The following is a 13,747-nucleotide window of genomic DNA, read 5'->3' on the forward strand; positions in this document are numbered from 1 at the left end:
TGATTAAATAGATAGTGATGGGCTTACATGACTTACATCATACATATATTAATATTATGCTTTCAGAGACTATTAAATGGCATGGTAATAATTATATGATTCAATATTAAATTTTCAAAAATGCAGGATCAAAAAAATAATCTAAAATTCATGTACTGAACTCAATGGATATGTTTATATTTCTGTAAAATAACTGTCCTCCGTACCCCAAAGTTTACATGGTAATAGTATTCTGATTGATTTTAATTCTTTCCTACAATTCATTTTTATTTTATATATTTTCTTTCTTTCTTTTTTTTTTTTTTTCTGAAGCTGGAAACGGGGAGGCAGTCAGACAGACTCCCGCATATGCCCGACCGGGATCCACCTGCCACGCCCACCAGGGGGCGATGCTCTGCCCATCCAGGGCGTCGCTCTGTTGCGACCAGAGCCATTCTAGTGCCTGAGGCAGAGGCCAAGGAGCCATCCCCAGCGCCCGGGCCATCTCTGCTCCAATGGAGCCTCAGCCGCGGGAGGGGAAGAGAGAGACAGAGAGGAAGGAGAGGGGGAGGGGTGGAGAAGCAAATGGACACTTCTCCTGTGTGCCCTGGCTGGGAATCGAACCAGGGACTTCCGCATGCCAGGCTGACGCTCTACCACTGAGCCAACCAGCCAGGGCCCTATTTTATATATTTTCTACTGGGGAAATATACTTATTTTAATTTTCTAAAAATGAAATTAAATGGAATTCATACAACTCAATAGCACTAAAACAAAAAATATGATTTAAAAATGTGCAAAAGAACTGAATAAACATTTTTCCAAAGAAGAGAAGATATTCATATGGCCAGCAGGTAAATAAAAGGTTCTCAACTTCACTAATCATTGGGGAAATACAAATCCCAATCACAATGAGATATCACCTCACACCCGTTAGAATGACTATTGACAAAAAGATAAGCAATAACAGGTGTTGGTGAGGATATAGAGAAAAGGAAAGCTTTGTGCACTGTTGGTGGGAATGTAAATTGGTATAGCCACTATAGAAAACATGGTATTTCTCAAAAAATTACAGCAGAACTACCATATGACCCAGCGATTCCACTCCTGTATATGTATCCTAAGGAAACAAACTCACTATCTTGAAGAGTTAGTTGTCTTCTGTACCTCCATGTTTACTGCACCATTATTTACAAAAATAGCCAAGATATGGGAACAACCTAAGTGTCAATCAACACATAAATAGATAAAGAAAATGTGCTATATATAGAGAGAGAATGAAATATTATTCAGCCATAAAAAGAATTCTGCATTTGCAACAACACAGATAAATCTTAAGACCATTCTGCTAAGTGAAGTAAGTTGGAGAAATACAAATACTGTATAATCTCACTTAAATGTGAAACTAAAAAAACAAAATGATCCCATAAAACCAGAGAACGAATTGGTGATTGCAGGAGTGGGCAGTGGGGAAGGAGAGGCAGGGGAATGGGGAAGGTGATCGACTGATACACATGTCCAGCTATCAGATGAATTAGTCCTGGGAGGTGATGTGCAGCATGACGGCTACAGTTAACAGTACTGTACTATATATTTGAAAGTTGAAAAGGAGTAGATTTTTAAATTTCTCCCCCTCGACCCAAATTTTAATTATGTGATGTGAGGTGAGAGGTGAGAGATGTGTTAATTGACCTTACTGTAGAAATCATTTTGAAATATATGTATATGTCAAATGACTACATTGTTTACCATAAACTTACAGAAACTTATGTCAATTATAATTCTATAAAGCTGTGGGGAAAGGGAAGTAAATGTTTAAAATAGTTAGGGGCCAAAAAAAAAAATGTAGGCACAAACAACCTGGTGGAAATATAGCCAAATATTTAACTGATTTCAGGATACCTAATAGTTCTCTTGTCCAGCAAGCACTTTCTAAGCATAAACACTGTTGATGAATTCACCAAAGAAAATATGCATACATGATTATACACAAACTAAAATTCTATATACTTCAAAACTGTCACAAAAACAATTAAAGATCCCCCTAAAGAAAATGATAATTAGTGTGTTATGAGATGGCACTTAGACACCAGTGGTGTGTGCAAGCCGGTCCGCTTGTTTCTGGGAGATGACCTGGTTACATGAATCAAGAGCTTGAAAAATGTTAAAACACCCAGTACATTTACCTCAAGAAAATAAGTTGCTTCTTATTCAAAGAATCATGTGCAATAATGTTTATTACAGGGTTAATTATTATAACAAAAAATTAACAAGCAAAATATAATGGTTAAATAGATTCTAGAATATCCATATCTTGGTGACTCATGAAGTCCTATGAAGGCTTTGCAAATCCTGATACCCAAGAATATGACATGATTAAATGCTCTGGATAAAATACTGAGAAAATAAATTTTAATAAAACCAAGATATAAAACTAGATGATTCCTAGGGGATTGGAAATGTGGTTCATTTAAATTTTCTTCTTTTTATGTTTCTCTGCTTTCCAAACTTTCCACACTGAGTATGATTACCTTTTCTAATAAAAATACAGTCAGTAATGTTTAAACAAAGAGCACTGTAAGTTCTGCTTCACAAGGGTAAGTCTAGAAGGTCAACATGAAAGGTATTGTTACGTCAGATCTTTCAGATTTGACCTTAACATGTTTCCCTTTCTGTGTTGAAATCAGTCACATCGAAACAGTGTAATCTTTTTAATCAATCAGTTGCTGACATTTATTGAGCACCTACTAATCCCTGTGTGTTGGTTGGCCCTGAAGTCCTGTGCTATTCAGAGTATCACTTTCATAACAGTTATCAATGAGTATACTTTCAGGGTGGGTCACAGGGTTTCATAGGTGTCTGGACAACTCTGGAACACAACACTGGATATAACTGCATGCCCTCTGAGCTGGCACTGGGTCTGTCCCAGATCTCCACCCGATTTCCCTGCGCAGGCACCAGGAGTAGCGCGTGGGCAGCACCCTGTGCCATGGCAGAGAATAACAAGGATTCTCTGTCAGCAGTGCACTCTTGCTCCTGTTTTGATGCCTCAGTATTCATCTTCAGAGCATTACTTTGAGCACTGCATATGGGTGTGCCTGAATATTTATCAAGGTCTCTTTCTGATCTGAGTTAACTCAGTGGAAAGACAGTGCTTCCCTGAAAAAGGACGTCCAGTTGGTCATATTGGAGGTTACAATTTTTTCATATGGTCACTCACAGAGGATTCAGTGGTCTGCCATTAAACACTAAATCCAGGGCTTTCTGCACAGAAAGTGGCTATTTCAGCATCATACCATGAACCTGGTCCTAGGACTTCAAATGTCAGTTGTCAAAGACCATTTATTCATGTAGTGGATGTACCAGCTAAAACAACCTCTCCATAAGTCATCTGACCCAGAAGGCACAGTTCTTTTCTGTGTTAACAGAAATAATAGAATTGAAAAATCAAATTCTAGAGGGGTACTGTAATATGCATATGTGATCCTTTGCCTCCTAAACATTTGCACTGGTGGTCTTACATGGCCTAACGTGGCATGTCCACTGCACCGGTGCTAGAAGCCTTGGGAGGGACTCTTGCACAGAACCTCCAACCCTGGCAGGACTAGACTTAGGGATGCTTTGAGCAGAGGCCTTTGCTATGACATGTCCTATATGTCACATGGACATTGGGGAGCTTATGAAACTGAGTTAGAGTCCTGCTCAGTGCCTGGAGTTGGAGGCAGTCCTAGACCCTGGGTCTCAAGAAATAGAGAAACTTCCCATTCTTGGAATGCATGATGGCTCTCTTAATCATGCATTCTTAATGCATGATGGCTCTCTTAATCATTATCCAGTGATAATGATCCTCAAACTTGAAATAACACCACAGGATGTGTTCTAATATGGGGGAGGGTGATACCCCATGATGGAAAACTGAGGCTCAGAATACGAGGATCAGAGCTGCTTCGTACCAGGAAGGACCACTGGCTTCCCTTCCAACTTCACCTCTGCTATTGGGGTGAAGCAACCACAGTTCTCCAAATCTCGAAGGCTGGCTGAAAAGCTGCTCAAGCCAGGCTGGTAAAGGAGACAGTGGAGGTGTTGGGGGGCTGCCCGTGTAGTCTAAGGAACATGGGAGACCCTTTTCCCACTTCCAGGATCAGGGTTCCATACCAAGTCAGCAAAGTCTTTTTTCCAAGTAAGCAACGTGGCACCCCTGATATGGAGACTGTGGAATTTAACTAGTACAGTTTTAAATCCCTGCTTTGCCATTTGATAGGTTTATAAAAATGGAAATGTTGCCAAAATTTTTGTTTCTCTTTTTTCTGTGCCTTGGATTCCTAATCCATCTAACAGGGGTAAACACACACACACACACACACACACACACCAAACCTGATTTATAGGATAGTGTTAAATGAGATACTTAATGTAATTTCTAATGTACAATGAATACTCAATAAATGGTAGTTCATAAAAAGAAGCAATTAGCAATGCAACCACATTAGCAAATTCCCTGCTCCCTGTGCCTTTGTGTCATCATCTCTAATATCAGAGAGCTGACCCACATCACATGTGGGGCCCCCTGGTCTCTACATGTTGATGATTCTCAGGTCCTGTAAGTAGACAGAGCAGCAGGCGTGGAGAAAGGACACACTGATTGCGACAGGGAAACCTGAAGCCGCAGCGCCATCAGCCTGCACGTGGCTACCCCTCTGCACGTGCAACTTTAACAGGCGGGAGCATCTCCTCTTTTTATTTTTTTAAAGTATAATTACCAGAGCTTATGTTTCACAGTTAATGCTGTCAAGCCTTTTAAACTAATTGGTCTTTTATAGAAAATTTAACTGAAAATTAACACATCTTTTAATAACATTGCCTTAACTTTAATGGCACTTTGCCTTTAGTTTATAATTGCTCTAAAATTGTCATTTTCCATGTCATAGCTGCCATTTTTTATATTTCCTAGTTTTCATGGTGTAGATTTTTATTTTTAGTGTTTTTCTTTCATGAGGGATGAGACGTATTTGATTTTTCCAACTGCAGGCATGCCTGGCCCAATGGAACCACAGTGGCATGTTCTGAGCCCAACAGAACATACTTCTCTTTGCCACGCTGACACCAATGCCAGCCCCGTGCTCAAGATGAAGGAGTGATTTCTTTATATACCTGATTTCACATGGCACTGGGTTAGCTTGCCTTCGCCGAGAACTTGGTCTTCTCCATACACAGTTCAGGGGTTGGTCCCTCAGTGCCGTATTAAGAGAGTAAATCATGTGTGTCTACCCTCCCATGGTCACAGCCTCCAATGACATTAGAAAGATGCCAAAAGGAAGTGCATCCTCCAACCAAGACTGAAGTGTCTAAGCCCAGACTTATCATATTTCCCCCTGTATGGGCGCTCCCATGTATAAGACACACCTGAAATTTGGGGCCCAAAATTTGAAAAAAAAATGCATTACATAAAGTTATTGAACTCGGCCCTGGCTGGTTGGCTCAGCGGTAGAGCATTGGCCTGGTGTATGGAAGTCCTGGGTTTGATTCCTGGCCAGGGCACACAGGAGAAGCACCCATCTGCTTCTCCACCCCTCCCCCTCTCCTTTCTCTTTCTTTCTGCCCTCCTACAGCCAAAGCATCATTGGAGCAAAGTTGGTCCGGGCACTGAGGATGGCTCCATGGCCTCCGCCTCAGGCATTAAAATGGCTTTGATTGCAGCAGAGCAACTCCCAAGATGGGCTGAGCATCACCCCCTGGTGGGCATGCCGGGGTGGATCCCAGTCTGGTGCATGTGGGAGTCTGTTTCCACCCCCCTGACCCCCCACCCCCTACTTCTCACTTTGGAAAAATACCAAAAAAAAAAAAAGTTATTGAACTCAAGTTTTATTCATCATAAAATTTATACAACTCCTCATCCATGTGAAAAAGTGGGAAATGCAAGTAAAAAAAAATCTACAACCACTATATAAGATGCACCCAGTTTTTAGACCCCAAGTTTCTGAAAAAGGGTGCGTCTTATACATGGGGAAATACAGTAACATTTGACCAGGTGTGGTCTTTTGCACTCAGAACACATGGTGTGGCTGCTGACCTTGCCTGTCTGACTGCTTCTTGTATATCTCTCCCCCGTGTCTACCACAGTCTGACCACAATGTTTCTCACCCACTCCCTCAGACAAACAAAATTCAGCTCATCACTGCTTGTCAGCCTTTGTTCTTTTCGTTGCCTAGGGAAAGTTAGTCCCTACCTCTTCTTCGGAATGTTCAGTATCAGTTTCAAAGTTACTGCCTGAGACTGCTTGACTCTGATCACTTTGGGTAAAACAGGTCTCCATACCCATTCAAACTTTTTCACGTTTCAAACCAGCTATCGCTAACTGACAGTACTCACTGACTTACATAGTCATCACTCACTGAAATGAAAATTCAAACAACACAAGGGCAGGGTCTTCACCTTTCTTCTTCCCTGCTAAAACTTCAGCAGGGAAAAGAGTGTCCAGTATTGAGGAAGTGTCCCTCAAATGGATTGATTAATAACAATATGGTTAAGTCCTAGAGTTACAAACATCCAACTAATGTACAACTCATACTTAGGAACAGAGTGTCATAAGGGCTATCAGTTATCAACTGCAGTTGGACATCAGTAAAATGATATAGAGTTACTCAATTCCCATGGCAAAGAACTAGACAATTAAGACCTTATGGAATTAGAACAGCAGATGATAGCATTTAGGGAAGAAAACAGGGACCTAGAAACTCCACAACCAAGAATTAGTGTTTTCTTTCTTTTTTCTTTCTTTAAGTGAGAGGAGGGGAGATAGAGAGACAGACTCCTGCATGCATCCTGAACGGGATCCATCCAGCAAGCCCTCTACCAAGCAATGTGCTGCCATCTGGGCCACTGCTTGGTTGTTTGGCAATTGAGCTATTTTAGTGCTTGAGGTGAGGGCATGGAGCCATCCTTAGTGCCCAAGGTCAACTTGTTCATTTGAGCCATGGCTGCGGGAGGGGAAGAGAGAAAGAAAGAGAGAAGGGGAAGGTGAGGGGTGCAGAAGCAGATGGTTGCTTCTCTTGTGTGTCCTGACAGGGAATCAACCCGGGACTTCCACATGCCCGGCCAATCCTCTACCACTGAGCCAACCGTCCAGGGCCCAAAAAAGTTTTCTATAAAAGTTTTAGCTGATTCTTTTCATCTCTTTGAAGCAGGAATGGCAAAGTTAGAGGAGCAAGATCCTGATACAGAGAGGTTCACCAAAGTTTATTTTATAGTTACCGAAGGCCTGAGATGTCCCAGAGCCATTTATGATGAGAAAAAGAAAAGCTCAGTACAAACCTCCTTGATGCCTACTTCAAGAAACTGAGCCCAGCAGCAGAATCAAACCCTGACTTTCTAACACCAGTCCCACCCTCTTCAACAAGTCCACCATCTTTTTTTTTTTTTGACAGAGACAGAGAGTGAGCCAGAGACAGGGACAGATAGGGACAGACAGACAGAAAGGGAGGGAGATGAGAAGCATCAATTCTTTGTTGCAGCTCCTTAGTTGTTCATTGATTGCTTTCTCATATGTGCCTTGACTGGGGGCTACAGCAGAGCGAGTGATCCCTTGCTCAAGCCAGTGACCTTGGGCTCAAGCCAGCAACCATGGGGTCATGCCTATGATTCCATGCTCAAGCCAGAGACCCCATGCTCAAGCTGGTGAGCCTTGCTCAAGCCAGATGAGCCTACGCTCAAGCTGGCGACCTTGGCGTTTTGAACCTGGGTCCTCCACATTGCAGTCCAACGCTCTGTCCACTGCACCACTGCCTGGTCAGGCTAGTCCATCATCTGCATCATCCAAGATGGTTTAAAGTTGTATTTGAAAATGTTTCTGTACTTATATGTACAGAAAAGTTAAAGTAAATACTATGCTAAGACAAACATGTGCCTAACCTGCATTTAATAGATAAACGTACCTGTTCCAACTACATACAAAGTCAACTTAGGAACAATCCTGCAGAACCTGTCTCTTTCACAACTCGGGGACTGCCTGTAAATATATAGGCTTACCATGTGCTAAATTCTGAGCTAATCACTTTACACCTTGACTCATTTAGTCACCTCAACAATCCTATGAGGTAGGGATTGTCATCACCCCATTTTAAAGAGGTACCGAGAGGTTAAGGTAATAGAAACAGCAAATAACAGTGCTGGGATCTGCATCCAGACAGTCTGGCTCTTGAGTCCATGACTTTTCTTTCTAGGAATGGTCCAGTGGAATTGAAATCAAAGGTGAGGGTAGGGAAAAGTGGTAGTTGTGTGGAAAAGAAATCTAAACAGTCATGTGCCCATTTCAGCTCTAACTACAGAGAGGCGACCTTTCATCTCTGTGTGTGTATATGCATGTGAGTAGTAAGCCGGTATTTTGAAAGATGTATTTTTTAGTTGTGACCTTCTTACAGGCATATGCACATAAGCATAATTATTCCCTCTTATCACATATATCTGTTGCTGATTTGCAAAAGCAAGTCATGAGGCCATGTCTGCAACATCTCTACCTGTTCCAGGATTGATCTGACGAATCAAAACAATATTCTTTTAACATATGAAGCAGTAAGCAACAGGAGTTGAGTTATAAAGGACAATATTCAGGGACTGTTTAGACACATGATTAAATGGCAATTTTGGGAGAAGTGCTAGAAAAAGAAGATCATCAACATCTAAAGAGATGTGTGTGGGGATGTCATGACATTGCTTGGAAGAAAATGCCTGAGACGGAAGCTTACCTCTGGGACCTGCTGCTTAGAGGAGTCCCACTTTCTTAACTTATATTTCTGCCCATCTTTTTAGTTCCTCCTAATTACTGCCTTGGTCTTGACTATCTCTCTCTCTGTCTCTTTTTAAAAATAAATTAAGGTTGCAGTGGAATGCAAAGAAATCACAGGTAAGTTTTTATCAGAAGATGTAGATCCGACTGGATCTGTTGAACCAGACCATACTTAAGACCTCGCTGTGAAACCGGTTCATCCTAGGCAGTGATAACAAGGCCTGGAATGACTGGATAGGAATTTTGGTTATTTGAAAGGTAACTATCAATGGATCAGTTAAGTATGTCTTGCTTCAACACTTAGACTCAGTTTATTCACATTATTGCCCAGAAGATCAGATACTATAGCTGAAGCGCCGTACACAGTTCTGGGCCCTCAAGACATACCAATGCTGCTGCTGCTGTAATTACAATGACAGTTATAGATTCTTTTTTTTTTTTTTTGTATTTTTCTGAAGTTGGAAACGGGGAGGCAGTCAGACAGACTCCCACATACGCCTGACCGGGATCCACCTGGCATGCCCACCAGGGGGAGATGCTCTGCCCATCTGGGGCATTGCTCTGTTGCAACCAGAGCCATTCTAGCGCCTAAGGCAGAGGCCATATAGCCATCCTCAGTGCTTGGGCCAACTTTGCTCCAATGGAGCCTTGGCTGTGGGAGGGGAAGAGAGAGACAGAGAGGAAGGAGAGGGGGAGGGGTGGAGAAGCAGATGGGCGCTTCTTCTGTGTGCCCTGGCCGGGAATCAAACCTGGGACTTCTGCACGCCAAGCCGACACTCTACCACTGAGCCAACTGGCCAGGGCAGTTACTAGATTCTTGACCCTTCATCTGCCAGGCTGGAATTCAGAAGGAATGCTGCACTCAGACTATTGCACCCATGCATGCCTTAGACATCCTTTCCCAAACACTTCAGTTTACATTTCAATGGAGATAAGAGATGGCCTTAAAAAGAAATCAAACCAACTCACTCTGATTTCTCATATGAGTCTCCAAGAACTGCCTCCCTGGTGATACTGTACGGACAGCTGAGCAACTCATATCCATGGCCACCTTTGTCTGTGCAGAGCTGACCTTCTCTACTGCTTCAAACCAGTTTTATTCCTGGGAACCAGGGCTGGCTTCACAGGTGTGTGGCCTGTGCAGTCACCCCAGGCCCATGCTCAGAAGGACCCCTACTTTGGTTTCAGCACCTGCTGCCACCATTTTGAAATTCTTCATAATTTATGAAAAAGTGGCTTTAAAAGTTATGTCGCTGGTCCTGTCTGGAATATACTGAATGTCTGATTCTAAAAACATACATAATTTTATAAGTTTAAATTAAAAAATTAATAATGTATTTGCAATTCTGAAATAAATTATTATAAACAATTTAACTATCTTGTAGTATAAGAACAGCCTTCTGTAATCTCTTGAATTAGGATCAGAAGTAAAATGAAAATCTGTAAAGAGATGAAGGACAGAAGTCTGTTAGCAACTGAATTTAGAGACCAGAAGGACCACTGCAGAGAACGTGGCAGTGTCAGAAACATACTCTTCAGCTTCTACCACTCTTTCCGCCTCCTTAAGGACTTTGCCCAACCTGAGCCCAGTCACTGGCAGGTAGAAAGGCCAGGCTCAGTGTCCTCAGGCCTCAGGAAGATCAAAACCCTGGGAAACCCACAGAGCCCTTCTCTCAGCGCCGGTTCCTTTCTTCCTTGGCTTGGAAAGCAGTGGTCTGGCATAGAGCCCAGTCGGCCTTAATTCAGATGAATGTTGTTTCATAATTATTTTTAAATCCATAATTCTGATTTTTAACTAAGATATACTTGCATCTGGACCACATTCAGGAATATAGAATAATCTCAATTAGTCTTAAAAAGCTTTATGTTTTTTCCTCCTTCAAGTAGAGGTCCTTCTGGGATTTTCTTTAATGAATAGATGAGAATAATGCATAATTAGCATATCAATTGTTTAACACGGTCAGGAGAATAGCTTTCTTAAGCTCTTTAAGAAATGAATGTGTATAAAAACTCTCTGAGCTGTGTTTATGATTTTAATGTGTTCAATAAAATTCTTTTTCATGGATTCTACAAAGGTCAGTGTTTACCCGGCCTATGTCTGTATTTTCAAAAATGATGAATTTGAGAATTCTTAAATGAAGAGGCTTTTCTACATAATAAATGAAGACACTCAGTGGGAACATGTCACAATCCCGCTTCATGATCCATTCTAGTGTCTGCTTTTGCCTTTTATAGTTCAGAATAGCTCTGTTAAACTGGGGCCTACTTTTTAATTGTTCTGTTTTTGGTCTCAAAAGTGAAAAAACAATGCACATCAAGTTATAAAAGAAATCAAAGATGCTTTTGATCCCTTGGACAACCCATCTTCTGACTTTACCACCACTCTGGTCCTTCTCTGCAGCAAAGAGCAAGCCAGGCCTGGCCCTTGTGCCTGATCCTTACCCAGAACTTAGGTTCCAGCGACCGGCAGTGACAGGAGTCACCCTTGACACTTTGTTCTTTTCCACCTTCTGCTTATATTCACTCTATTCCCAAGTACTTTCACCACCTAAGACCACTGAAATCCATCCACCTCCCTCAGCTCTGCCAGCTGTATCCTAGTCTGAGCCATGAAAGCCCTTTACTCAGACGTCCTGCCGCCATCTTGGTTCCTGAACCATCCTCCACACCCCAGCATTGACAGTCCCCTTAGAACATAAACCCAATTAAAACCATTCTATGCCTCCTCATTGCTCTTAAAAGACCAAAACCATGCAAATGTGTTCAAGGTCTCATGGGTACAACCCTGCTTGGTCTGACACCTTTCCCTCTTTACTGTGGACCACCTACACGGCTTTCTCTGGCTTCCTGGAGACTCTCTTGTTCCTGCACTACAGGGCCTTTGCATTAGCTTTCCTCCTTCAGGGGACCTCTTCCCCACAAAATCTCCCCTCTTTATTGCTCAGATTTTGACATAAAATGTGTATTATTTCTTTATGCAATCTCTCTCTGATCCCGAGCCCAGATCTAGTGCTCACCTATACTTATTCAAAGTCTTCCTTGAACGTTCACAAATTTATAATCCAACATTTACTTGCGTGGTAGTTTGATGAACATCGGTCTCCCCTTCCAGACTGTGAGCTTCAAGTGGCTGTGCTGTCCATGTAGCTGAGCCCCAGCCCGGCCTCCCACATGGGAGGTGAGAGGGGCTCCACCCTGCACCCGTGCCCACTCACCGCGCTCATGAGCGAGTCCAGGACGCTGACAGCAAATGCTGTCCCACATGCAAATGGCTGCGTGAGGTACAGTTCTGTGTCTGGGTCATCGTCATCGTCTTGGTCCAAAAACTGAACATTAGTATCATTCACTAGAAAAAGTATAAAATAGGAATTAGCTCAAAAGACCATACACAGGCAGCTAAGCCAGGAAAAGAACAGGTTAGTGGTTTAGAAACACTGAAGTCACTGAAAGGGAGAGAAAAGCATGGGAGAAGCCATAGATGGAGCTGGGGTAGGGTCCGTGGGCCTCAATGGACTGCTCCTGTGTGACTGTTCAAGCTTCCCAGCGGAGAGCAAGGACTTCAAGCAGGCTTGCCCCATGGCAGCTGCCGGAGGACTAGGAGACAATGCTGGTCACATTCTTTAGGATAGTTTTAGAATCATGACCGAAAAACACCCTGAAGTGCTTTTTGGTAGCCAAGTCCTTTGAGAGATGGACATATTTCAGGAATGAGTAGCCACAATTAGCCATGCTGGGATAAGGTTAGCCACAAGGAAAAGAAAGCAACTTATTCAGAGTGAAGAGCAATTAAGTGGGGAGCATAGCAGAGGCAGAGAGCAAGGAATGCACCCACAGGCACAACCCACACCCTACCCAGAATGGGCCAGGGTAGTGGCTGGTGTCTCCAGCCCTGAATCTTGTCCCACACCCAACAGGCCCTGCTTCATACAAAGGAGACCCCACATGGGATGGATCCCGGGCTGTTTCTAGCTGTTTGCTGACAAAGGCTTGCTCTGCATCCGAGGTGCAGGGGGCTGCCCACGTTCTCCCTTTCCTCTTCTAGATAGCTCAGTCTTTCCCATACTTCAGGGTAAGCAGATGCAATATTTGATACTTTTACTTCCATCTGAGGATTCCTCAAGGAACCCTCCCATACGTACCTGCAGACTGATTGGCTGTGTCACTGAGATGTCTTTAACTTATTAAAAATTAAATGATAAATTAATCTCCATTCCCATCTTGGCTTCAGAAGAGATCAGTTTTGCAGAGCAAGTAATGGGGAGGGGGGAGTGTACAGTGGGGGAAGAAATGAGTGCTCATGATTTCTGGAATAATTATCATGCTTTTAGGAGAAGAATGGATGAGGTTTCCTTTTTCCGATTCATTTTTAAGTACATCAGCAGCTGATTCTCTTCCCAGAGTTATTGTTTTCATTTTTTCCCAAAAATAATTATTTTTATTTTTCTAACTTTTGTATGTTTATTGTATGGGGCAGAATAAATGGCAATGGGATAAAAAGCTGGGCCTGGAATTGCTTTTAAATGACACTTTCCCTAGGAAAGAGTCTAATGGGGAGAAGTCCCCATTGCTCTGCTCTTCCCCAGTTCATCCTATCTGGAGCCCACTGTGTGGGCAGCGCTCCAGTCAAGGCCCAGGCTCAGGGGTGAAAGTGCAAAATGCAGGATCTGACAGCTGGCTTGGGGTCCAGGGTCTGCACGAGCTCCCTCAGGCAAAGCATCTCATCCTTGGACATATTAGCTTCTCTCTGTAAGGTCGTTTCTCTCTTATGAGGTTGTCAGGATGCTCCGAGGACACTGTGCTTGGTGTGCCTGGCCCAGCACCTTCGAACACGTCAGCTTCTCTCAGGCTGGTCTTTCTGACAGCAAACCTTCTGTCCTCCACCACATTACTGAAATCCTTGGCTTCCTTCTGCCCCTCTCAGAAGCTCACAAGGCTTTCCTCGGGGACCTACAGGTTCAACTCGTAACTTTCTCCCATCCCTCCTTT

The 13,747-nt window shown here is 42.9% G+C and overlaps 1 protein-coding gene across 14 annotated transcripts in view; it reads right to left on the reverse strand.

Moving 5' to 3' along the window:
* Positions 1-13,747, reverse strand: part of KCNMA1 (potassium calcium-activated channel subfamily M alpha 1) — an 815,298-nt gene that overhangs the window by 23,619 nt on the left and 777,932 nt on the right. For all 14 annotated transcript variants that reach the window (XM_066244078.1, XM_066244079.1, XM_066244080.1 and 11 more), the window contains one exon: positions 11,977-12,107. In XM_066244078.1, coding sequence (XP_066100175.1) covers positions 11,977-12,107 — 131 coding nt within the window. The remainder of the gene's footprint in view (positions 1-11,976; positions 12,108-13,747) is intronic.

The sequence above is a fragment of the Saccopteryx bilineata genome, chromosome 9, assembly GCF_036850765.1.
Source record: "Saccopteryx bilineata isolate mSacBil1 chromosome 9, mSacBil1_pri_phased_curated, whole genome shotgun sequence".
Taxonomy (NCBI): Eukaryota; Metazoa; Chordata; class Mammalia; order Chiroptera; family Emballonuridae; genus Saccopteryx; species Saccopteryx bilineata.